Below are 25,566 nucleotides of genomic sequence, written 5' to 3'. Positions count from 1 at the left end.
ACAGTGATCCGCCTGCCTCTGCCTCCCGAGTGCTGGGATTAAAGGCGTGCGCCACCACACCTGGCTGTGCCAGCCATTCTTAAAACTCGTTAGGCTTACAGTATTAAATTTTTAAACAATAACTGGCTGCTTAAAGATCACTGGATCTGTAACTATTGTACTTTGCTTTGAGGGATTTCAAGTCATCACAGTGAGGTCTGTAAGAGATTGGGCAAAAGATACTTAAACACAGAGGGACACACGGATGAACACACACACACACACACACAAAGGAACTAATTAACAAGCACACTTTTAACACTTTTAATTAGTCTGAGGATGATATAAAATAAAGGGGGAGACTAAGAAAACATTGGGGCAGACATATGTTCTTCTGTAGGGTTATGGCTCAAGGTGCACTCTCATGCTTCCTCCATAAGGTTAATTCTGTTAGTAGTGAGCCCTGCCATTCCCCACTCATGTCAAAACTTGAAACATCTGAAGTCCTTTCACTTTAAAAGATAAAGAACTACTGATCTAGTTGAATTCTGTTTCTCAAAAAAGAAATTCAAGATTTAGAGGAAGAAAATAACTTGACAGGATGAGCAGAAAAGTTGTAACCCAAGTGCACTGAACCCACAAAGCAGGCAGCCTTCTTTACTCTAGTATCGGACACCCTGTACTGCACCCAGGAAGAGAAATCTTGCCTTCATTTTTCAGGAACATTATGGTATTTTTCTTATGTGTTCAAGTGAGATCGCTGCTAATTAGAGTTTTTAGCTGGGCGCGGTGGCACATGCCTTTAATTCCAGCACTCGGGAGGCAGAGGCAGGTGGATCTCTGTGAGTTCAAGGCCAGCCTGGTCTACAAAGTGAGTCTGGGACAGCCAGGGCTACAAGAGAAATTCTGTCTCAAAAATCTGAAAGAGTTTTTAGTTCTGGAGCTCAAAATCCCTTATTACTTAGGGATTATTACTTTTGCCTTACTCCTAAGCTTCAGGGCTCAAGTCAAGTACTTACAGGAGGTGGAGTCAAAGAATGAGTGCTTGCCACTGTCTGCCTTCTCTGCGAGGAGAGCCCCACCTGACCCTATACGACCCTTTCCTCCTAAGTTCCTGTTGTAGTAACACATCAACCCTGAAAAGGGCAACATCCACCTTCCTGCCAAGTATACAGATGACTCCCTAACTGGATAAAACTATCAAACCAGATCTTAACTTTCAAAATATTTCCAACCTTTAATGACTACAGACTCAATAGAGCACTAATACAGTTGGATACAAGATAAAACAAAACCAAAGGGGCTGTTAAATAATCTATCATGGATAAGCTATCAGGAAAAAAATAAATGCATCTTCTCTTTAAAATTTTCCCCTACAGTTTCCATTTATTCTTGGCAAATAATGCTGTAGTCGTTTTCCTTAGTGAATTATTCTTAAAAAGCAATGGACAACTGTCTGCTAAAAAAAATGGCATAATTAATATTTTATAGGGATAGTGCAAATCCCACGATCTTGACCTAACCATTCCTTCCAACTTTAAGAAAACAAAAACTCTTAGTTTATAAAGCCAAATATAGTAAGATGACCTTAGAGTAAATAGACTCCAACTGACAAAGGACAACACACCACACAAAGTGAAGAACAGACTCTGGGCTCTAATTTTAATTTGGCCCTTCCTAATAATGACACACTGAACACGCTGTGTGAATCCCAGTTCTCTTCCTCATTTACAAGTGACTCGAATGCTGTGCAGGGGCTGTGTGAGACTGAAGGAGGAGATACACACGGAGCACACCCACACACGCTAGCTACGCACACCTAGCCCTGCTCGAGATCTCAGGCCCGACAGTCTTCCTTTCACTTTCCCCACTAGCTTTCATTCCCTCCTTATATGTCACTCTCAAGTGTACTCTGTTCCTTTTCTCCTTACTTTAAAATTTTTTGAGCTGTTCCAACTATCTACAGGGAATCACTACATTTAACTAACCTCACAGATCTCTCTTGACTGCCCAATTGAAAGCTCTCCCTGGAAAGAAAAATAACTTGCAGAAGAACTAAGGCAAACTCCGTATGGAAATTAAATTCTTGAGCAAGGCGATATTGCCATTCATTTCCTCACTTGTAACCCATGATCCTTCCTCCCATGGGCTAACCCTGATAACCACATAGTCAACGGGAAATAAAACCCTCTGTAGCTGACACCCTGACTAAGCCTGATGAATGCATGTGCTCATATACTTGGTCATCTTACTTTGGTTTCTTCTAAATGGATTTGCCAGCGCTATGCATATAACACAAGAGCTGCACCAGCCTCTCACCTGTGAGCACCCTGCTTCAGGAGCTCAAGGCAGGCTTCACTATAGAAAGAGAACCTGACCTAAGAGGACACGCAGGCGCAGAGGAGTCCTCTAGGGGAATGAATGCTTGACTCCCCATTTCTGACTGATGTGGGCTTCAGCTGGCTCTGTGGGGGCATGGCAAAAGCTGAGTACTCTCTCCCTTTTTACCCTGTGGCTCCCCGAGCTTTACACTGCTGACCTTGACCACTAGTTTTTTTGTGTTTTTTTTTTTAAGCCTTCCATTGTCCGTCAGAGAGTATACAGCTCCATTCCTCAGCCAGTTTTTATTCATGTTCAGAGATGCAACTGAGGAATTAACATGCTTGCTCAATAAATCCAAACTGTTGGCTAAGCCTCAAGTGCTATGAAAAACACCAAAGTGATATTATTCAGTCACCAATCTAAAGAGAGAACTCAAGGTATAAATGAAAATGTAATCATATAAATATATTTATAAATATTTATACAATTATATACTTATACATAAGCACTTACACAGACCTAGAAAAAATGTAAGAACATTAAACCAAAAGGACTCACTGAAAAATAACAGAATTTTCCATGATTTCCTTGAGGAGATACATAACCCATTCTTTAGGGAGGTCCCTCAAAATCCAGCCATTAGCAGCCACATTCCATAGTAGTATACTAGCAATATACCACATCTCTTTAGCTTCTCTTTTTAATCCTCTAGTTGGCAAAAGAGCCATCTACACAGGAACCCAATGCTTCTGAGCAATGGCAAGTCATGTTCCTCAAGTACAAGAATCAGTCAAAATTTTCAATTGACAAGTTATTCTACAGAAATGGTTTTATAACCAGTTTAAAATTTTGATTTTCTGCCCTGCTAAAGAACTCTATTTAAAGTTCAAGGAAAGAAATGAACATACAGTGAAGCTGATGAATAGTATGGACTTAGGTGGCCTTTTCAAAATAATACTGAAAAAAGCTTTCACAAATACAATTTGAGTATGACTTCTGTAGGCTGAAAAAGAAAACCTCACATCTGATGATTACTGGTATCTCTCTCACTAACTGTTGTCTTATGAACTGCGTTTGTAGGTCTTCCTCTCAGACTTTCAGTTTTGATATTTTCTAAAATAAAACATTATGAGGAATTAAGGTCAATTAGTTACCAGAGCATTTTAGAAATTATTCCAATTGGGTGTAAAAAAATGAATCACTATTTCTAACCAAAAGAATATTGTTAACAACTCTCAGCTGCAGGTTTTTGTGCCCCCTGCCCATCCCACCCAACCCTGGGAAATACATAAGTATGCCTTAAGCACATAGGACAATCAATAACCACAGTGGTTACAATTACAAAGCCATTGCACTACATGATTATTGAATACCTGCCTTCCTACAGAATACTATAGACTCAGACAATGGAGCCAAAGGAACTAATTTGCTGTGCAGGCAAAAACAGCAAGCACCTTCCTAGCCCAGACACAAGATGCTTACTAAAGGTTCATCCTAGGACTGGAAAGAGGAATATAATTAACAGAGTAATAATAAAGAAAATTGTCTCAGGCTAGGACACTGAAAGCCACCCTGTGCTACACACAATACACTGAGCACTCATTCTGCCAATAAAACACATCATGGAAATAACGTGTAACCAGAAGATGGGAATACTTGAGGAAAAATTTAAATATGATGAGCAACGGTATAAAGGATGCTTTTCCCACATAAACAAAAGCCTGAATATTTCATTATGAGCTCTTCCTATATGAACAAAATACATGTTCCGAGAATATCTTCTCCCTACCCAAAATGGAGTCTGTTTTTAATTCTGATCCTAGCCATTCTTTGTCAAGAAGTAACATCCCTACATCCCCAGAAGGTGCCACGCAACCCAAGAGCCCACTTATCAGAGAGCAGTCTCCTGCTGCCAGGGCGAGGCGAGGTCTTATGCTTATACTTCCATTTGGTCACCACACTTGATAAGAAAGAAACAAAGTGAGGAAAAAAAGAAAGAAAGAAAATGACAGAGAATGAAGGGAGAAAAAAAAATGAGATTGGCTTATAGGTGACAGAAAGAAATAAGAAAAGGCAGGTGACTTGCTTGCCCAGCTTTGGCTCTATAGTCCTATGAGCCAAAATGCACACTTAGTGACACGGTATCTCACAGGAAAAGAGAAAAGGGGGTAAGCTGAGAGAGGTCAGGCCATGGTGTTAATTTCTCTCCTGTACAAAGACAGTCTCTTGAGGACAGAGGCCTGCCTCTTGTAGGGTAATGTCATAGTCCAGATGAGAAAGCTTCCTCCGAGGGAAGTTGGTAAGAAGTTCAAAACGTTCATTTGGATATCCTTTAGACTGGACATGCTTCACCAAAGCCTATGAAAAACAAGAGTGAGACACAACTGTTAGCTAGAAATAAAACACCATGCTGATAATTTATAAGAGTACTCTAAGTTAAGATAATCAAAGCTTATAAAAGGCCAACATAATCCTTTAGATAGTAATATAAATGTATATCCAGCAATTTAGGATTACTATGTGATGCTGAAAAAGTCATTGCTGGGCTGGAAAGATGGCTCAGAGGTTAAGAGCACATTGGCTGCTCTTCAGAGGTCCTGAGTTCAATTCCCAGGAACCACATGGTGGCTCACAACCATCTATAATGAGATCTGGCGCCCTCTTCTGGCCTGCAGTTGTGCATGCAGATACAAAAATGTATATATAATAAATAAATCTTTCATAAAAAAGTCATTTCTATCTCCCCAATAAATAAATCCTTTCATTTTGTCTAAGATCAACCACAAAGCCACAGAACTGTCTACTACAGTTTCTTCAACACCTCCTTCTCTATAATGCTTTCTCATCAGACAACCATGCCCAGTCTTCTCCAGTCGTCTCTCCCTCTACCTACTGCCTCATCTTCTACTCAGTTTTGCAACTAAACTTATCAAAAGAGTAGTATATTCAGTAGTAACCCTGTCTCTAAGAAATACACACCATGATGCAGATATCTAATCATAGTACAGACCCCTGAATATCGACAACTAATAACAAAATATCATATAATATAGTGTAATAAAAACGCCAGCATATGGGGCTGGAGAGATGGCTCAGAGGTTAAGAGCACTGCCTGCTCTTCCAGAGGCTCTGAGTTCAATTCCCAGCAACTATGTGGTGGCTCACAACCATCTATAATGTGACCTGATGCCCTCTTCTGTTGTGCAGGTGTACATGCAGACAGAGCACTGTATACATAATAAATAAATAAATCTTTAAAAACAAAATGCCAGCATTACTTAAGCTTTGGAACCACCACTGACTAGGTCATCCACAGGTTAACTTATACTGATCAGACCAATTCTCTTTTCTAGCAGTTGCAAACATAGAAGAAAGGCCAATCACGGATTTTTAGATAAGTAGGCCCTTAGATGTACCATGATAGGTGATGCGATGTCATGTGCAAATCAAGGAATAAACAACACTCACAAGCAAACGAAGAGGGGAATGGAATAAAGTAGAATCACAAGAGAAAAGCCTAACACCCACAGAAGAGATACACAAGAACAACTTTCAGTTTTTTAGTTTGTTCATTTGTTTTATTTTGCTGTTTTTTTTGTTTTGTTTTGTTTTGTTTTGTTTTTTTGAGACAGTTTCTCTGGGTAGCCCTGGCTGTCTTGGAACTCACTCTGTAGAGCAGATTGGCCTCAACTCAAGAGATACACCGGCCTCTGCCTCCTGAGTGCTGGGAGTAAAGGCCTGTGTCATCACAGCCTGGCCACAACTTTGGTTCTTAACTCCTCTGATGTAACAGCTACTAAGAAATCCTAGATCCACCAGGCGAGGTGGCACAAGCCTTTAGTCCCAGCATCTGGGAGGCAGAGGCAGGCAGACTTCTTTGAATTCGAGGACAGGAGGACAGCCTAGGCTACACAGAGAAAATATGTCTCAAAAAATGGAAAAAAAAGAGCCGGACTAAGAAGAAAGACTGTTTTGAGTTCCAGGTTAGCTTGGAACTAGTTTCAGCCCGGCGTGGTGGCGCACACCTTTCATCTCAGCACTTGGGAGGCAGAGGCAGGTGGATCACTATGAGTTCGAGGCCAGCCTGGTCTACAAAGTGAGTCCAGGACAGCTAAGACTACATAGAGAAACCCTGTCTCAAAAAAACAAAAAAAGTTAAAAAAGAAAAGAAAAAACAGGAAAAATGTTTAAAAGCAAGCAAATAAGCCAAAAACCAAAAGGAACAAAAAAGAAAAATCAAAAACGTTTCTTTTCCAGAAGAAAAGAAACTAATTCAAAGTAAGACAAGCACAGTAGCTCATGCTTATAACTGCAGCACTCGGGAGGCTAAGCAGAAAGACTGTTTTGAGTTCCAGGCTAGTTTGGAACTAGTTTCAGCCGGGCATGGTGGAGCACACCTTTAATCCCAGCACTTGGGAGACAGAGGCTGGCGGATCACTGCCAGGACAGCCAAGGCTATACAGAGAAATCCTGTCTCGAAAAACCAAAATAATAATAATAATAATAACAACAACAAAACAAACAAAGAAACAAAAAACCCCACCACATCCTTAATCCAAGCATTCAGGAAGCTGAGGTAGGCAAATCTCTGTGAATTCCAGGCTAGTCAGCGCTACAAAGTTAGGTCCTGCCTCAAGACCAATACAAAAAACAAGCAATAAACCACAACAACAAAACCCAAACACCTAAGCCTCTTGTCAGCCAAGTTTCCAGTTGGGCATCAGATACCTATCTATGTCAGGAGTCAAGCACTCTTACTTGACTGACTTCAGGCACCTGCCTTCTCTGGAGGAAGGGCACAGCAGAGTGGTAGGGTTGCCTGGCATGCACTAATGCCCCAGTGGGATAAGCTCACCAGCAATTTAGCCTGCTCTGGAAGAGTGATCTGCTCCCTTTTTCCATCTGGGTACCGCAGCATCAGCTGTGCTTTTGGTCCTAGGAAGAGTTATACATACACACAGGTGTTTAACATGGGAGACAGACTAAGGCAAGTCATTTAGTACATTCGAGTTGGGTAGGTAAAGCAGGGTCTATACTATAACCCACCATTTACATCTATCCCCTCCACTATTCCATCTGACTTTTCAGGTGACATCTCCAAGACCTCAGAATCCATGGCTGGCAATCCTTGATGGTTTGTGGCTGTGCCCGGCTCAGTTCTGGCTGGGGGGTCAGTCAGTGGCCTTCTGTTCTCCTCTTTTCTATGCCCCAAATCTTTATGAGGAGACTTTCTGGACTTAGCAAGATTCTCTACCTCCTCTTCTTCATCAGAGCCACAAACCGATATGAATTCTTCACTGCCAGAAAAAAGTTCCGATTCAGATTCTTCATCTGAGCGGCCATCCTGTTTTGCCTGTGCTGAGTCGAAATGTGTCTCTTGCAAGGAGGCTCTGATGGCAGCTTCCAGTTGGCTGTCTTCACTGGCATCTATGAGGCTCTCCTGTGAGGTGCAGTCAAAACACAGATGGAAAGAATAATAGATCAAAAACCACTCAAACAGGGTATAAGAAGAATATGAGTCAACTTGCCATCATAAATTTCTGCCGAAGTGGAACCTATCTCGTGTGCCATGTGGAGGCAAAGACTTAGTATCAGAAAGCCAAATTGGAATGAATATTTTAAAGACTAAAGGCTACCATTAAGCTGGATATGGCGGCACATACCTATGCCAACATTCATGAAGCACAGGTAAGTCTGAGGCTAGCCTGTACTAAACACTGAGACCCTGTCTGAAACATAAACAATACAAAGCTCTCATAGTACCTAGTGCACTGGTGTTTTAAGCCCAGGCATTTTAAAAATTATTATTACTATTATTATTATTTATTATTATTATTATTATTTTGGGTTTTCACTTTGTAGACCAGGCTGGCCTCAAACTCAGAGAGATCTGCCTCCCCCTGAATGCTGGGATTAAAGTGGTGCACCACTGCTGCCGCTGGTCAAGCCCAGACATTTTTGCCATCACAATGAACAAAGCCGTATGTATGTATGTATGTATGTATGTATGTATGTATGTATGTATGTATATATGTGTGTGTGTGTGAAAAAGAATTGAAGTTTTAATTATAAAGCCAAACTACAATTCTTAAAAGTGATTAAACATCAGAAAAAGATGTCTCCTGTGCTTATCATTAAATGTAATGATTCTTAGCATTCAAAACAAGAAGATATCATTACCAAAATATGATCATGTATGCTATATCCCAGAACTTAACACTTGGGAGGCCGAGGTAGGAAGTTTGTACGTTTGACTTCCAGCAGTGAGATCTTGACTCCTCCCCTCAAAAAAACCACCACCACCACCACCACAGGAGTGATGCACGACTTTAATCCCAGCACTCAGGAAGCAAAGGCAGGCGGATCTGTGAGTTCAAGGCCAGCGTGGTCTACAAAGTGAGTCCAGAACAGTCAGGGCTACACAAAGAAACCCTATCTTGAAAAATACAAAACCAAAAAATCCCTTTAAAAAAAAAAAAAATCAAAAGAAAAACACATGGGTGTATGTGGGTGGAGTAATTAAATTCTCAAAAGCTTAATAAATATAATGCAAAATTTCATTATGATGAGAAACACAAATTTAACATTTTTTATTTATATTGATTGAGTGTGTGTGTGTGTGGCTGTACAGTCAATGTGTACACATGTAAGTCAAAGGACATTCTCTCCTTCTCCTATGTGGGTTCTGAAGATTAGACTTGGGTCATCAGGTTAGGTAGGAAGTACCTCTACCCACTGAGTCATCTCAATGAAATGCAAATATCTGACATTTTCTTGTTAAAGTTTTGAACAGCTCAGATTTCATTTTTAAAAGTCATAAAATATAAACCATCTGAATGAAAAATTTAAATTTATATATGTATATCTTGTGGTTGACTGGTACCTACAGTCTAGAAGAAGGCTATAGGTGGTTATGAGCCTGTATGAGAACAGAACTAGGGTTTTTCTAGTTTTCTAGAAGAGAAGCAGGTGTTCTCATCCACTGAGGCATCTCTCTAGCCTGGTATTGTTGTTATTATTTTTTTTTTAATTTTTTTTTTTAACAGTCTTATATAGTCCAGATTGGCCCAAAACTCACTATATGGCTCCGGATGGTCTTGAATCTCAATCTTCTTACTGTCCATAATTTTTTTTTTTTTTAAAATAAGGTGAGTATGGCAGCACACACCTTTAATTCCAGTACTTGAGAGGCAGAAGCAGGTGGATACCTGTGAGTTTAAGGCAAGCCTATTCTACATAGCAAACTACAGGACAGCCAGAGCTATATACTTGTCTTTAAAAAAACAAGAATATGGGCTGGAGAGAGAGCTCAGAGATTAAGACCACTGGCTACTCTTCCAGAGGCCCTGAGTTTAATTCCCAAAAACCACATGTTGGCTCACAACCATCTATAATGTGATCTGGTGCCCCCTTCTGGCTTGCAGACACACATGCAGGCAGAATAGTGTATACATAATAAATAAATCTTAAAAAAACAAAAACAAAAATAGCCTGGCATGGTGGCAGAGGCCTTTAATCCCAGCACTTGGGAGGCAGAGGCAGGTGGATTGCTGTGTGTTCAAGGGCCCGCCTGGTCTACAGAGTGAGTCTAGGACAGGCAAAGCTGTTACACAGAGAAATCCTGTCTCAAAAAAGCAAAAACAAACTAACAAAAATAAACAAATAAACAATAATAAGCTTTAGTGTAATTTACGATCCACTTACGCAGGTAGATTTGTTAATGGGACACGCAATGGCTAAGGTGACTAGGCTGCAATAACCCTGTATAATAGCAGACAGCCCAGGTTCATGTCCAATACTCACTCTTCTCTGGGGTTCCTTACAGAGCCCAAACTATAGGTATAAAAAAAATTCAGGGGCTAGAAGGTTCAGGCTGACAACATGCTACTCTTTCTCAAAGATTTAGAAATTATTTTAATGATGTATACATGTTTCTGTCTATGAGGAGGTGTGAGCCTACAGACACCAGAGGTGTCAGTATTCCCCTGGAGCTAGCCATGAGCCACCTGATATGGATGCTTGGAGCAGACCTCAGTTCCTAAGACCCAGATAGTGGCTCATGATCATCAATAACTCCAATTCCAGGGAACCCAACACATACACACATACAGGCAAGACATTCACACACATTTAAAAAAAAAATTCTTTAAATAAAAAATGTGTTGCTGGGTGTGGTGGTGGCACACGACTTTAATCCCAGCACTAGGGAGGCAGAGGCAGATGGATCCCTGTGAGCTCGAGGCCAGCCTGGTCTACAAAGTGAGTCCAGGACAGCCGGGCGGGGATACACAGAGAAACCCTGTCTTGAAAAACAAAACCAAACAAACAAAAAAGTCTAATTAAGAAAGTCCATGTACTACTTGTCCTATAGTTTTTGTTTGTTTCTCTATGACTTGTTTTAAGATAGGTTTCATTCTGTAGCCTGAACTAGCACAAAATTCATTATACAGCTGAATGTCTTCAAATTTGCAGTAATCCTCCTGACTCAGGATCCTGAGTGCTGGATCACAGGCATGTGACACCCTGAGAACTAAGAAGAGGAATACAGCATAGGGGTAGGAGATGGAGGCAGAAGAACCAGGAATCCAAGGACATCTGAGCCCAGGTGAGCTCCCTGTCTCCAATAAAGGAGGAAAGCACATTAACCTGATTACATGGACTAGAGAGACAGCACTCACTTCAAAAGCATAAGGACCATTGTCAGATTCCCAGAACCCTTAACAAAAGCTCAGAGAGCTAGACATGGTGGTGCATGCCTTTAATCCCAGCACTCGTGAGACAGAAGCAAGGGGATCGCAGTGAGTTCGAGGCCAGCCTGGTCTACAAAGTGAGCCCAGGACAGCCTAGGCTACACAGAGAAACCCTGTCTTGAAAAACCAGGGGGGGCGAAGCTCAGAGGGTAGAACAGCTGACTATGACTCCAGCATTCAGTAGGTGAAAACAGGGCATCCCCATAGCACACACTGATAGCCTTGGGTTCAACAGAGACCCTGCCTCAATGAATAAGGAGAGCAAAAAAGGCAAATGAGCAAAGATGCTGATGTCAACATTGAGCATACACACAAACCCACACACCATCTACAGGAACATACATACATACCACACAGACACAAGGTTAAAAAACAAAATATTTAATGAGACAGAGAAACTTCTAGTGGTAAGCCAAGTCTCCAGGAGCTGGGGAAGAAACACTGAGAGCCTCCAGCAGTCAGGTTATTGCTGCTGTTGGCTACAGTTACAGAAGCTTCTTTCTGCAAAGATTCCTAAGTGTTAAAATGCAGGAAATAAATGTTCAGCAAAATGGGACTACAGCCTCCATAGCATCCTCTCAAGGGTTCAGGGGATGCTGTGGAACAGAGGGCAGAAAGGATTTATGGTGAGAAGGACAGGACGGAAGATGTGGAACACTGTTTTCTGGGCATGATAAAATATGGGAATTCTTTTTTTTTAATTTTTAAAAATTTTATGTATGAGTGCTCTGTCTGCATGTACACCTGCAGGTCAGAAGAGGGCATCAGATCCCAGTATAGACGGTTGTGAGCCACCATGTGGCTGCTGGGAATTGAACTCAGGCCCTCAGGAAGAGCAGACAGTGCTCTAAACCACTGAGTCATCTCTCCAGCCCAAAATATGGCCAACCTCCACACCGCATTTTTTGAGAAAGGTTTCTCTGTGTAACAGCCCTGGCAGTCTTCAAAGGCACAGAGATCTGCTTCTGCCTCCTGAGTACTGGGATTACAGATGTGCACCACCACACCTGGCCCAAATATGGAACTCTTAAACACATAGTAGCTGGGATCATTTGCCTAAGTCCTACACAAGATGGGACCCATCAACATCCTGCTGTGGAAGGGACTCACAAGAACTCAATCCTCCCTGAAGATGAACAGTTAATGCTTGCTGGGCACAGGGCATTTTCTTTACTGGTGTAGCCTGGTAAGGTGCCAATGCTCCTGTAAATAATTTCTCACCTATGTTTCTGTAAGTTTCCAAAATAAATATGTTACAAAAATAAACGAATAAAAACATAAAATTCTTTATACATAATATATATACTATACATACATACACATACACACCAGCTAACAACAAAATGTGTGGTAATAGCTATTCAAAATAATAAATTTGTTTAATGAGGCTACACTCTAAGGTCAATACAAAACAACACCAACAAAACAACCCCACTGTTGTTAGAAAATAAAAACAGAAATAGGGAGATATATTCCATACTATAGGCCTAGATTCAATTACTAGCCGGGTGTGGTGGTGCAGGCCTTTAACCCCAGCACTCAGGAGGCAGGGGCTGGTGGATCGCTGTGAGTTCAAGGCCAGCCTGGTCCAGGACAGGCAAGGGTACACAGAGAAACCCTGTCTCAAAAAACAAAAAAAGGGCTGGAGAGATGGCTCAGAGGTTAAAAGCACTTCTCTTAAGACTGCTGCTCTTCCAGAGGTTCAGAGTTCAATTCCCAGCAACCACATGGTGGCTCACAACCATCTATAATGTGATCTGATGCCCTCTTCAGGTGTGCAGGTGTACTTGCAGGCAAAGTTCTGCATATATAATAAATAAATATTAAAAAAAAAAAAAAAAGAATTGTGAAATGCCCAAAACAAATGAAAAATTTTCACTTTACTTAGGCATTTGTTTTTAGATAGTAACTTAAAATAACTATTTTTAATCACTTCTAAAGATATGTAAAATTTTATTCTCACAAAATCCAAACAGCAATTATAATCAACATTAGATTGCCTTATCTTTGAAGATCTTTTACTGCAAACTTAATCATGATGCTAATTAGCAAAGATGTCTGCATAATTGCATATTATAGAACCTGAGTATATAAGAAACTCTAGGAGAAGCAGAGAATCACAGGACCTAAGCTGTCTAAGCAGTAACTTCTAGCCAGGAATATCACCAGCAAAACTTGACATCCACTTTTGCTTCCGTCTGGAGTGAGGCGCCCTCCTAGGACTGCCACTAGGAAGCAGATCTGGCCGTCATTTTTCCTGTTTTACATATTTACAATGTTCCTTTCTTTTCTTGGCTTTTAAAAATTCTTTATTTATTTTTATTCTTTAATTACGTGTATGTGGGGGGAGGGTTATATATGCCTTATGGCTTCATTGAGGACATGAAATTCTTCTGTAGAAAGCTATCAAAAAAAAAAAAAAAAAGAAAAGAAAAAAAGAAAGATATCTAAGACGTAGTATATCCCAAAACCATAAGTATTCACATCATCATCATTATTGTTATTATTATTATTTTGAAGACAGGGCTTCTCTGTGCAGCCTTGGCTGTCCTGGAACTCACTTTATAGACCAGGCTGCCCTCAAACTCAGATATCTGCCTGCCTCTACCTCCCGAGTGCTAGGATTAAAGGCATGTGCTACTTTCGCCTCCCAGCCCTGCTCTTTACATTATTATAAAAATCATTTTAACACCAAACATTTTATAGGAAATGTCAGACACAGGTACACTCAACTGCCCATCACTTCATACTTACTGATCGGGCACACTTTTTGGGGGGGCTGCTAGAAAGTCCATCCAATTGCCCATGTTCACCCAGAAACCCTGTTACTTGGTCCAAGAAAGAAGATACATCTAATTGGTGCCATTCTACTAGCTTCTGACCTAAAAATTAAAAAAAGAAAAAGAAAAAATCAAGACATACAAAATCAGTAATTTTTCTAACCATACTCATAAAATAATTAACATATGCACAATTAAAATTCCCTACATATCTATATCCCTGTCCCTGACTTGCTGAGGTCACACAGCATCTTCATAACCTGCTGACGACATCAATTATAACTCACTGAAAGATTCTCACCCATCATGACAGGAAAATTATCTTTGCATCACTTACAGACATTCAGGAAGAAGAGATCCAAATAAAACAGAATCTAAATAAAATATAATTAGTAATGGAAACAGCTCACCCTCTAGTTCTCTAGAGGAATAAAACCATACCTAAAATAATCTCATCAATTTAATAACAGAAACCTAAGGTGACCCTTTAAAAAGAATTGATTTTATCAGTATAAATACAAAATGTTGTTACCCCTCAAGTTGCCAGACATAGATTCCCTAAATATACACATCCAAGGATGTTTACAAAATTATTACTGTAATAAACAAGAAAAGTTCCCATAACTATCACATCGCTGAAACAAGATATAGTCAAATATTAATCAACTGTAAAAAATAGATGATAGGTTAAAGCTGTAATTTGATGTAACTTACCTGTTCTTGGGTCTAAAATGGAAACATAGGGGAAATCCCCTAGTTTATAAAACTGTATATATCTCTGACCTTCCTCGCTGTCGTGATAAACCTGTTAAGCCAATGATATAAAAAAGCCTCTTAAAAAAAGGTTGACTACAATCTTGTTATCTATTAAGGACAGTGGATTGTCCAAATAAGCCTTGGCAAACATTCTGGATTCTCACTCCCATGTTAAATAGAAAATAAGGTCATCAGGCACAGTTTTAACATTCTACTCTTAGCCCCTTTTGAAACTGTCATAAATATACCAACCCATTCTTCCTCCCCTCAGACAGAAGAAGCACTAACCCTTCCTTTTCAATTATCTGTCCATCTGTGAATCTTTGGTTTAGTTTTATTTTCCCCTGAGACAGGGTCTTATTATGTAGCTCTGGCTGTCCTGGCTGTCTTTTGCCTCACAAGTAGCCACGGTGCACAAAATATGTGTTCTAATAAATCACAATATATTAAGATTATAAGCTTGAAAACCCAACATCTTATTAGGCAGAGATGTTCAGCCAATATATGAATAAAATAGAAGAGGTTCTGCCATTAAAAACAATCAGGGTAAGCTGGGCATGGTGGCTCACGCCTTTAATCCCAGCACTCGCAGGAGGCAGGCAGGCAGATTGCTGTGAGTTCAAGGCCAGCCTGGTCTACAAAGCAAATCTAGGACAGTCAAGGCTACACAGAAAAGCCCTGTCTTGAGAAAATAAAAAAACAAAACAACAACAACAAAACAAAAAACAAAAAACAAATCCTATAAAATTTTTAGCTAACTGCCCTCCTCACCTGCCAGAAAATGAAATGTTCCCGGATAATATTCTTCACAGCCTCATTGCTCCACACGTCGCGGTTGAGGCACTGGCATGCAAAGTCTTGTACGTTTTGAATGTTTATCATCAGCCACTTATTCTGCATCTGACCACATTCTTTGGCCTGTAAGAGTAAAGTTAAATATTTATTAAAAAATAGTTTCTACTTGGTTAGCGTTCCCATATAAACACTAAGCACGCTTTTAAAAATGAGATCAAAAGCTGCTGGTTGCGGTGGTGCAGCTACACAGAGAAACCCTGTCTGGAAAAACCTGAACAAATAAAAATCAAACAAAAAAATAATAATAAAGAAAGGGGTGTCAGATCTCCAAGCTGAAGCTACAGATGCTTCTAAGGTACCACGTGATTTGGGAACCGAACTCAGGTGCTCTGCAAAAATAGCCAGTGTTCTCACCTGCTGAGCTATCTCTCCAGATTTTTTGTTTGGTTGTTTGGTTTTTGAGACTGGGTTTCTCTGTGTAACAGCTTTGGCTGTCCTGGACTCACTGTGTTGTCCAGGCTGGCCTTGAACTCAGAGATCCACCTGGCACTGCCTGCCTCTGCGTCCTGAGTGCTGGGATTAAAGGTGTGTGCCGCTCTGCCTGGCAAGGGTGGAGAATTTTAAGAGGCAAAACCTGGAGAGGGCCAGACTGCAACACTATCTTCCAGACCATGACAGGTTTTTATCCACCTACTGGAACCCCACTTGTGAGACAGTACTGTCTACTCTCAGCAAGTCTTACTCCCCAACAAACTCTCTCTGGAATCGCCAAGTATCTTGAAGATGTGATGGTTTTCATTTTTAATCACATTTATTTATTTGTTTGTTTTTAAAGATTTATGTGTTTGAGTGTATGTATGTGCATGCCCGCTGTCTGTGGAAACCAGAGGTGTTGTGGGATATTTGTTCACACTGTAAACCCGAGACTGTGTTGCTTACTAAAAAAACTAAAATGTGTGGCTCGGCTCTAGCACACACCTTTAATACAAGACAGGATTAAATAAAGTTAACCCTAGGTCAAGAGGCGGAGCAAGCAACCAGTTGACAGGAAGCGAATACAGGAAAAAAAACCATAGAGAAAGTCAGGAGGACAGATAAGGGAGATGCACAGAAGTAGAAGAAAGGAACATTCAGTCTGAGTTTTGTTTTGTTTTTTGGAAACAACAGAAGAAGCAGTCTTGCTTTTCTTTTGGGGATGTCACCAAAAAAGGAAGGTCAGCTGGGTGTTTTCTCTGCTTTTCTGAACTAACAGGCTTTCACCCCAGCATCTGGCTAATTGGTAAAATTGAAGGTTTGAGATTTTGCTAAAAACAAGAAGGGGACACCAGCTTCCAAAGAAGTGCAGCTATCAGGCAGCTGCTAGGGCCTGAGCCTGAGCCCTCTGTAAGAGCAGCAGACATTATAACTGCTAAGCCATTTCTCTAGCCCCTACTCTTGATTTTTAGATGACAGACACTCTCACTGCGGTGAGAAGGGAATATATTTATTACTCTTGTTCTGCTTAAAAGTTAGCAGACAATCAAGTAAACTTGCCCCAGGAAGTTTCCCTTTCCGTTTAAGAAAGAAAACGCTAGGAAGAACTGGAAGAGAATATATTCTGTAATAGATACAGATGCATTTCTAATATCCCCAATACATATCTGAAACAACAAACAATGGCAAATACACAAACTTAATGTACTGCCACACCAAGTCCAAACTTTTATAATGTGAGGTATGACAGTAAAATTAGCACAAAATTCTTTTTCCTTCTTCACAATTAAGGAAAATGAGTTACTTAAAAATAAACATAGCCCGGCTTTTTTTCTGATCAGCTTTTTGTTTGTCTGTTTTTGTGCGCTGCCACCATTACTGCCCAAGAAAAGGCATACTCCTTTAATTGCAGCACTCAGGGACAGGTGGGTCGCATAGTTTGAGGCCAGCTTGGTCTTCAAAGTTGAGTTCCAGGACAGCCAGGGCTACCCAGAGAAACCTTGTCTTTAAAACAAGAAAAGAAAAGAAAGCCTTAAATTCCAGCACTCAGGAGGCAGAGGCAGGAAGATCAATGTGAGTTCGAGGCCAGCCTTGTTTACAAACTGAGTGGAGGACAGCCAAGGCTACACAGAGAAACTCTGTCTGGAAAAACAAAAAACAAAGAAAAAGGACACTGAAATCGTAAGAAACAATTCACAGTCATAGTACAGAATCTCCAGCAACTTACTGTTTCAAAGCTGCCTTTGTGCATCAAGTCAATTGGGGGCCGGAACAGATCTGCAAGGGTTGTCAGTTTCTTATCTATAGCTCCTCCATTTCTTAATTCCTGTTCCTGCCTAACTGCAACACAGAAGGATGGAAAAGTTTTAATTAGCCATAAAATGAAAGTGTTATATAACATAATAAACAAAAGGCCTTTATTGACTGAAAGAATTACTGAACAGCACTGAACAGCACGTTTGGCCTCAAATACAAAAGGCTAATGATGACTGGGGGAAAAAAGAACAAAATACAAAGAGGGGTAAAACAAAACAAAACCTTAGGATTTGGTGGTTGTACTCTAGGCCAAAGGATAAAAGTAGAAAATTAAATTAGTCACAAATAGTCACATTGGGCAAGGTCTGATGGTGCAGGCTTATAATCAAAGCTACTTGGGGAGCTAACACAAGAAGATCAAAGGCTCAAGGCCAACCTGGGCCACAGAGTGAGTTCAAAACCAATCTGGACAACTTAACTTAGTGAGAGCTGCCTGCCTCACAATAAGGAAAGCCAGAAACCCAGCTGGCTACTAGAAGAGCAGATTCCTTTGATAGGTTAAGCCTTCCTTCCCTTTCAACCATTCCCTAAGTTACAGGACCTACCTGTGTCCTGAATAGCTCATCGTAAATTACAAAACTGGACACAGTCCAGCATTTCTCATGTATTATCTAAAAGTAACTATTCTGGGCCAGCTAGATGCTCAGTAAGTCAGGGTACTTGCTACCAAACCTGATGGCCCAACTTCAATCCCCAGAGCCCATATGGTAGGAAAGAACCAGCTCCAATAAGCTATCCCCAGTTAGAGGACATATACACATCATGGCCCATACACCATCCCCAACAAAAGAAATAAAAATTGTCCTTTCTTTAGAACTCTTTAAAAGTATGAGGTCAGGATATTTTTGACCTATTCCATAGAAAGGTCTGAACCACATTAACTAGTTTTATGTCAACCTGACAAACCAGAGTCAGGGAGGAAAGAACCTCAATTGAGAAAATGACTCCTTAAACCAGTCTGCAGGTAAGCCTGTAGTCCAGTGGTTTTCAATTTTCATAATGCTGCAACCCTTTAATACAGATCCTCATATTGTGGTGACCCGCAACCAAAAATTTGTTTTCATTGCTACTTCATAACTGTAAATTTGCTATTATTATGAGCCATAATTCAAATATCTTATATGCAGGGTATCTGATATGAGACTTCTGTGAAAAAAGTTTCAACTTATAAGTTAAGATCACTGCTATAGGAGTTTTTTTGTTTTTTGTTTTCTTAATTGTGGGTGTGCCACCCTGTGGTGGTGGTCCTGAGATCTATAAGAAAGCAGGCTAAGCAAGCCATGAGAAGCAAGCTAGTAAGCAGTACCCCTTCCATGCCTCCATGGTCTGTCTGCCTCCAGGTTCCTGCTCTGTTTGAGTTTCTTTCCTAGCTTCCTTCAAACATAGACTATGACATGGAAATATAAGGCAAATAAACCCTGTCTTCCCCAACTTGCTTTTGGTCAAGTGTTTCACCACAGCAACAGTGACCCTAACTAGGACCGTGTGTGTATATATGACATGTGCAGTCAAAGTACAATTTGCAGATGTCAGTTCACCATGTAGGTCCTGAGATGAAGCTTGGCAGCCAGTACCTTTACCCAAAATCTTGATGTCTTTAATTTTGCTTTTTGTTTGTTTTTTGAGAAAGGGTTTCTCTCTGTAGCCCTGGCTGTCCTGGACTCACTTTGTATCAGGCTGGCTTCAAACTCACAGTTCTGGGATTTCACTCCTTAAACATGGTGAATCCTCAAAGTATTTAGGACTAATACTAATCCTCTTTTTCTTTTTAACACTAAGGAAGGAGAAGAGGGAGTTGAGGGAGACTGGTTCACAAATACCTACTAGTTTCAGTTTGAAAATCTCGGAAACCATCAAAAATTGAACGTGCAGGCCTTCGTCTTTTTGGAGCTGTAGGAGAAAAACAGAAATTATTAAAAATTTAAACCTTGATTTTTGAAAATTCTAAAGATGGGGCTAAAGATGGCTCAGAGGCTAAGAGCATTGGCTGTTCTTCCAAAGGTCCTGAGTTCAATTCCTAGCAACCACATACATGGTGGCTCATTACCATCTATAATGAGATCTGGTGCCCTCTTCTGGCCTGCTGGCTCACATACAGGCAGAATACAGTATAAAATTTTTTAAAAAGAAAACTCTAAAGATATTCCTTATATAAGCATTTATTTTTTATTTTATGTGTATAAATATTTTCTCAACATGTAAGTTTGTGAGCCATCTCTCCAGCCCTCTGCCTATATTCTTAATAGTGTCTTTCCTTAGGAAAAAAAGAAAAGGTGAAGAGATAGTTCAGTGGTTAAGAGCATTAGATACTCTTCCAGAGCACCCACACGGCAACTCAATTGTCTGTAACTCAAGTCCCTCACACAATCATACATGCAGGCCAAACACCAATGCACATAAAAAAAAAAAAAAAAAAAAGACTAAATTCCGAAATAGCCAGAGCAACACAGAGAAACCCTATCTTGAAAAGCCAAAGGGGGTGGAGGGTGGGAGAAGAAATACAAATAACTTCTTTTTAAAAGAGAAGAAGCCAGGCGTGGTGGCATATGCCTTTAATCCCAATACTCTGGGAAGCCGAAGCAGGCAGATCTCTGTGAGTTTGAGGCCAGCCTGGTCTACAATGAGAATCTTGGACAGCTAAAGCTGTTACACAAAGAAACCTTGTCTGGAAAAAAAAAATCAGTTTAGTTAATTAATTAATTAGTTCAGTTTAGTGATTAAGGGACTAATCACACTTTGGCCTAACACAAGTTCCTCCTTTTTTTCTTTCTTCCGTCCTTCCTTTCTTTTTCTTTTTGTTTGTTTTCTGACACAGGGTTTCTCTATGGAGCCCTGGCTGTCTTGGAAATATGCGCTACCACTGCCTAGCTGTAAATTCTTTTCATTGTAGAAAGGGTCTTATTCTTGTCATATACCTTTAATCCTAACACTTGGAAGGCAGACCAGATCTCTATAAGATCAAGGCCAGCCTGGTCTACAGACAGTTCCAGGACAGCCAGAGCTATGTAGTGAGACCCTGTCTTGGAAGAAAAAAAAATGCTATGCAGGTGTTCTATTGAACTATAGCTACAACCCTTGAATAAGTTCTGAACCCTAAGATTTAAGAATTCTGTCTTAGTGGCCGGGCGTGGTGGCGCACGCCTTTAGTCCCAGCACTCGGGAGGCAGAGGCAGGCGGATCACTGTGAGTTCGAGGCCAGCCTGGTCTACAAAGTGAGTCCAGGACGGCCAAGGCTACACAGAGAAACCCTGTCTCGAAAAACCAAAAAAAAAAAAAAAAAAAAAAAAAAAAAAAAAAGAATTCTGTCTTAGTGGATGCACATGTAGAATCCTGGACTTGCTTTGTAGGTCATACTAGCCTTGAATGCAGAGATTGGCCTGACTCTGTCTCAAGTGCTTGGATGAAAGGCCACTGCCCACCTTACACTGTGAATTTCTGAAATGTTCCCATTATTATATATTGGCTTAGTAACAGAAAATGCACAGAGCAAAGTTCTGCTAGCCCTGTAAAGAGCCTATTTCAATATGTAAATATTTTACATAAGAGTTAGAATGTAGTAGTTAAAATGTTACATTCTTTTAGAAAAATGTTCTCAAACTTAAAGGGGGGGGGGTCAAATTACTCATGTACATCATAGAAAATAGAGATTTTTGTTGTTTTGCTTTTTGAGACAGGGTCTCTGTATGTAGCCTTGCCTGTCTTGAAACTCACTATGAAGACTAGCTACCACCAGATCAGCCTGCTTGTGTGCTGGGATTTAAAAACCTACACTACCCATGGCCAAATGAAAATGGAGATTTTAATTAATTCTTTCAGTGCAACAGTTTGTTTGTTTGTTTTTTATTTTTTATTTTGGTTTTTCGAGAAAGGGTTTCTCTGTGTAACCTTGGCTGTCCTAGACTCACTTTGTAGACCAGGCTGGCCTTGAATTCACAGGGATCTATCCACTTGCCTCTGTCTCCTGAGTGCTGGGATTAAAGGCGCACGCCACCATGCCCGGCTTCCAGTGTAACAGTTTAAATGGACTTATTTATCATAAGTTTAGTCAGCATGTAACCAAAGCCCCACAGTAATTAGAAGATAGAATCCAAAGTCTTTTACCACCTTGTCAAAGCATCTTTCTCCACAAACTATGCTTTTCATTACTTAAGATAATTATTTCTATCTTAGAATCACTATGTTATAAGCAAAATAATTAAAAATACAAAATCAGGTGCTGGAGAGACAGATAGCTCAGTAGTTAAAAGCAATGCTGTTTCTGCTCAGGTCCTACCACCTACATGGGTCAGTTCACAACTAATGTAACTCTAGCTCCGGGAAATCCATTTTCCTTTTTGGGCGAGCTCTGTCTCTGTCTGTCTATTTCCCCCCCAAACACACACACACACACAATCAACTGGCATGGTGGTGCACGCCTTTAATCTCAGCACTAGGGTGGCAGAGGCAGGAGGATCTCTGAGTTCAAGGCTACCCTGGTCTATAAAGTGAGTCCAGGACAGCCAAAAAATACACAGAGAAACCCTGTCTTGTAAAAACAAAAAATAAAAAGTAAAAACCCAGAACTTTGGGCTAGCATGCAGTCCTGGACTCAGGGAGGCAGAGGTAGGTCGATCTTTGTGAGTTTGAGGCCAGTCTGGCCTACAAAGCAAGTCCAGAAAGCCAGGGCCACACAAAAAAACCTTGACTGGGGGGTGGGCTGGATAGCTTAGCAAGTAAGAACACTAGCTGTTCTTCCAAAGGTCCTGAGTTCAATTCCCAGCAACCATATGATGGCCCATGATCATCTGTAATGGAATCTGATTCCCTTGTCTGATGTGCATGAAGACAGAACAATCATATACAAAAATAAATCTTTGCCAGGAGGTGGTGGTATGTGCCTTTAATCCCAGCGCTCAGGAGGCAGAGGCAGGCAGATCTCTGAGTTCAAGGTCAGCCTGGTCTATAGAGCTAGTTCCAGGACAGACAGGGCTACACAGAGAGACTGACCCCAAAACAGATAGATCAACTGTTTTTGTTCTGCTTTTCTTTCATGTTTAAATAAAAACGGTGGTGATGGTGATGGTGGTGGTGGTGGTGGTGGTGGTGGTGGTGGTGGTGATGGTGGTGGTGGTGGTGGTGGTGGTGGTGGTGGTGGTGGTGGTGGTGGTGGTGGTGATGGTGGTGATGGTGGTGGTGGTGGTGGCGGCGGCGGCGGCGGCGGTGGTGGTGGTGGTGGTGGTGGTGATGGTGGTGGTGGTGGTGGTGATGGTGGTGGTGGTGGTGGTGATGGTGGTGATGGTGATGGTGGTGATGGTGGTGGTGGTGGTGATGGTGGTGGTGGTGGTGGTGGTGGTGGTGGTGGTGGTGGTGATGGTGGTGATGGTGGTGGTGGTGGTGGTGGTGGTGGTGGTGGTGGTGGTGATGGTGGTGGTGGTGGTGGTGATGGTGGTGATGGTGGTGGTGATGGTGGTGGTGGTGGTGGTGGTGGTGGTGGTGGTGGTGGTGGTGGTGGTGGTGGTGGTGGTGGTGGTGGTGGTGATGGTGGTGGTAGTAGTGGTAGTGGCGGTAATGAAGACATGGCTCAGCAGTTAGAAGTACTGGCTGTTCTTCCAGAGAACCCAGGTTTATTTCCCAGCACCCACATAGCAGCTCACAGCTGTGTGTAACTCCAAGATCTGACACTATCACACACACCAAAACACCAATGCATATAAAATAAAATAAATAATTTCTTAAATTGAAAAATGTGATTCTTTTTTATCTTGAAACTATTTTTAATCAAGTTCCAGGACAGGACAGGCTACACATAGAAATTGGTCTCAAAATAAATAGACAAATAATAAATAAATAAACAAATTTAATCTTTTTTGTTCTGCTTCCCTTTCTTTTTTTTAAAAGGGGATGGTGGTGGTGAAGAGATTTCCTATTTTTATTTTATTTTAATTTTTTTGGTTTTTTCGAGATAGCGTTTCTGTGTGTAGCCTTGACTGTCCTGGAACTCACTCAGTAGACCAGGGTGGCTTCAAAATCATAGATCCGCTTGTCTCTGCTTTCCTAAGTGCTGAGATTTCAGGACTGCACCACCACTGCCCAGTGAGATTTTCTATTTTCAATTAATCAAGATTTCCTACTTAAAATGTATGTTTGGTACCAGGTTGCCTCAGTGGTGAGCAACACAGCCATGGCCAAAACTAAGGCTCGGGACCTGCGTGGCAAAAAGAAGGAGCTGCTGAGACAACTGGACGATCTGAAGGTGGAGCTGGCTCAGCTTCAGGTCACCAAGGTGACAGGCAGCGCCGCATCCAAGCTCTCCAAGGTATGAGTTGCCCACAAATCCATTGCCCATGTCCTCACTGTCAATAATCAGACTCAAAAAGAAAATCTCAGGAAATTCTACAAGGACAAAAAGTACAAGCCTTTGATCTACGGCTCAAGAAGACCAGAGCCATGCACCACGGGCTCACCAAGCACAAGGAGAAGGCGAAGATCAAGAGCAGCCGCGGAAAGAGCGGTTGTACCCACTGCCAAGTATGCGGTGGCAATGACAATAAAGTGCAAGGCTGACTGGCAAAAGAATAAAAAATTAGCCGGGCGTGGTGGTGCATGCCTTTAATCCCAGCACTCGGGAGGCAGAGGCAGGCGGATCGCTGTGAGTTCAAGGCCAGCCTGGTCTACAAAGAGAGTCCAGGACAGGCAAGGCTACACAGAGAAACCCTGTCTTGAAAAACAAAAACAAAAACAAAAAAAAAAGAATAAAAAATAAATAAAATGTATGTTTGTAACAGGAATACTTTAGACTCAACACCTTTGTTGTTGCTTTGGTTTTTTAAGACAGGTCAAAATATACTTAGCTTTTTAAGTGCTGAATTACAGTCATGCACTACAGAGCTTGGTGCACAAATGATGCCTTCTGAGAACTAGTTCTATTATAGGGTTATTTTATTTTACTGTATGAATGCTTGCCAAAGCCCAGGTGTGGGTGTCAGAAGACAACTTTCAGTAGTTGGTCCTCTTCAACTATGGGCTCCAGGGATCAAACTCTGGCCATCAGGCATGCACAGCAAGCACTTGTATGTTGAGCCACTCACCTGCTCTCACATTTTTTAACCCAAACAACTGTCAAAGTCAGTTTCTTATATGACTAGATATAGAACAGCAGTGTTAATAGGGGAATATTCTACTTATAAATATCCCAAAGCAGGCCAGCTAATAAATAGCTCTCCCTTGTATTTCCTATTACCTCTCATTTCTCCCTTTGGGAGGCACCCAGTCACTTTGGTGCTTTTACTGCCACTTCATATTGTTAGCTCCTGGGATTGCTTGGCTCACCATCTGCTATGTGCTTCCATCACACCTCTACTGAAAGCCTCTCTTCAAGCTACAGCACTTCGAAACCTTAGGACTTTTACTCCTAGCTCTTGCAAACCATTTAACCATAAACACACACCATTCCTCTGTCATCTTCCTTCTGCCCAGCTCCAGGGTACCACATTTTCTCTTCCAGCCTCCTTGGATAACTGCACTCACGTGTACATATCCATACACCCACACACAATTAATATTAAAGAAAAAATCTTGAGCAGGGCAGTGGTGGTGCATGCCTTTAATCTCAGCACTCAGGAGGTAGAGGCAGATAGACCTCTGAGTTCTGGGACAACCAGGACTACACAAATAAACCCTCTCAAGAAAAAACAAGCAAACAAGCAAACAAATAATAAAAGAAAAAAATCTTTTAAAAATGATTTGTGCAAGCCAAAATCTAATCAGTTAGCTCTTTATACCCTGTCTCAATAAAATTAGTTGTTCTAAGCCATAGGCAGTCACATAAGACTTTGGCTCTCCTGCTTGAGGATATAGCAACTCTGTCCAACAGCTTTGAAGAAAATGCTTCTTCCTACGATTTGGGAGTCATCCCA

General features: G+C 41.1%; 1 protein-coding gene and 1 pseudogene across 1 annotated transcript in view; one reads left to right on the top strand and one right to left on the bottom strand.

Annotated features, from left to right (window-relative positions):
* Positions 1–4,235: 4,235 nt before the first annotated feature.
* Ubxn7 (UBX domain protein 7) overlaps positions 4,236–25,566 on the bottom strand; it is a 50,914-nt gene continuing 29,583 nt past the window's right edge. Inside the window, exons 4-11 of the mRNA XM_051149768.1 lie at positions 19,496–19,561; positions 17,583–17,695; positions 15,359–15,505; positions 14,546–14,636; positions 13,806–13,933; positions 7,348–7,741; positions 7,157–7,236; positions 4,236–4,659 (exon numbers count right to left, since the gene is read on the bottom strand). Coding sequence (XP_051005725.1) covers positions 4,498–4,659; positions 7,157–7,236; positions 7,348–7,741; positions 13,806–13,933; positions 14,546–14,636; positions 15,359–15,505; positions 17,583–17,695; positions 19,496–19,561 — 1,181 coding nt within the window. The 3' untranslated portion in view covers positions 4,236–4,497. The remainder of the gene's footprint in view (positions 4,660–7,156; positions 7,237–7,347; positions 7,742–13,805; positions 13,934–14,545; positions 14,637–15,358; positions 15,506–17,582; positions 17,696–19,495; positions 19,562–25,566) is intronic.
* LOC127193200 (60S ribosomal protein L35-like) lies at positions 23,701–24,195 on the top strand (annotated as a pseudogene).

The sequence above is a fragment of the Acomys russatus genome, chromosome 8 (genome assembly GCF_903995435.1).
Source record: "Acomys russatus chromosome 8, mAcoRus1.1, whole genome shotgun sequence".
NCBI lineage: Eukaryota > Metazoa > Chordata > Mammalia > Rodentia > Muridae > Acomys > Acomys russatus.
Note: the sequence above shows the minus strand (reverse complement) of the source record. Positions and strands in the feature narration are given on the sequence as shown.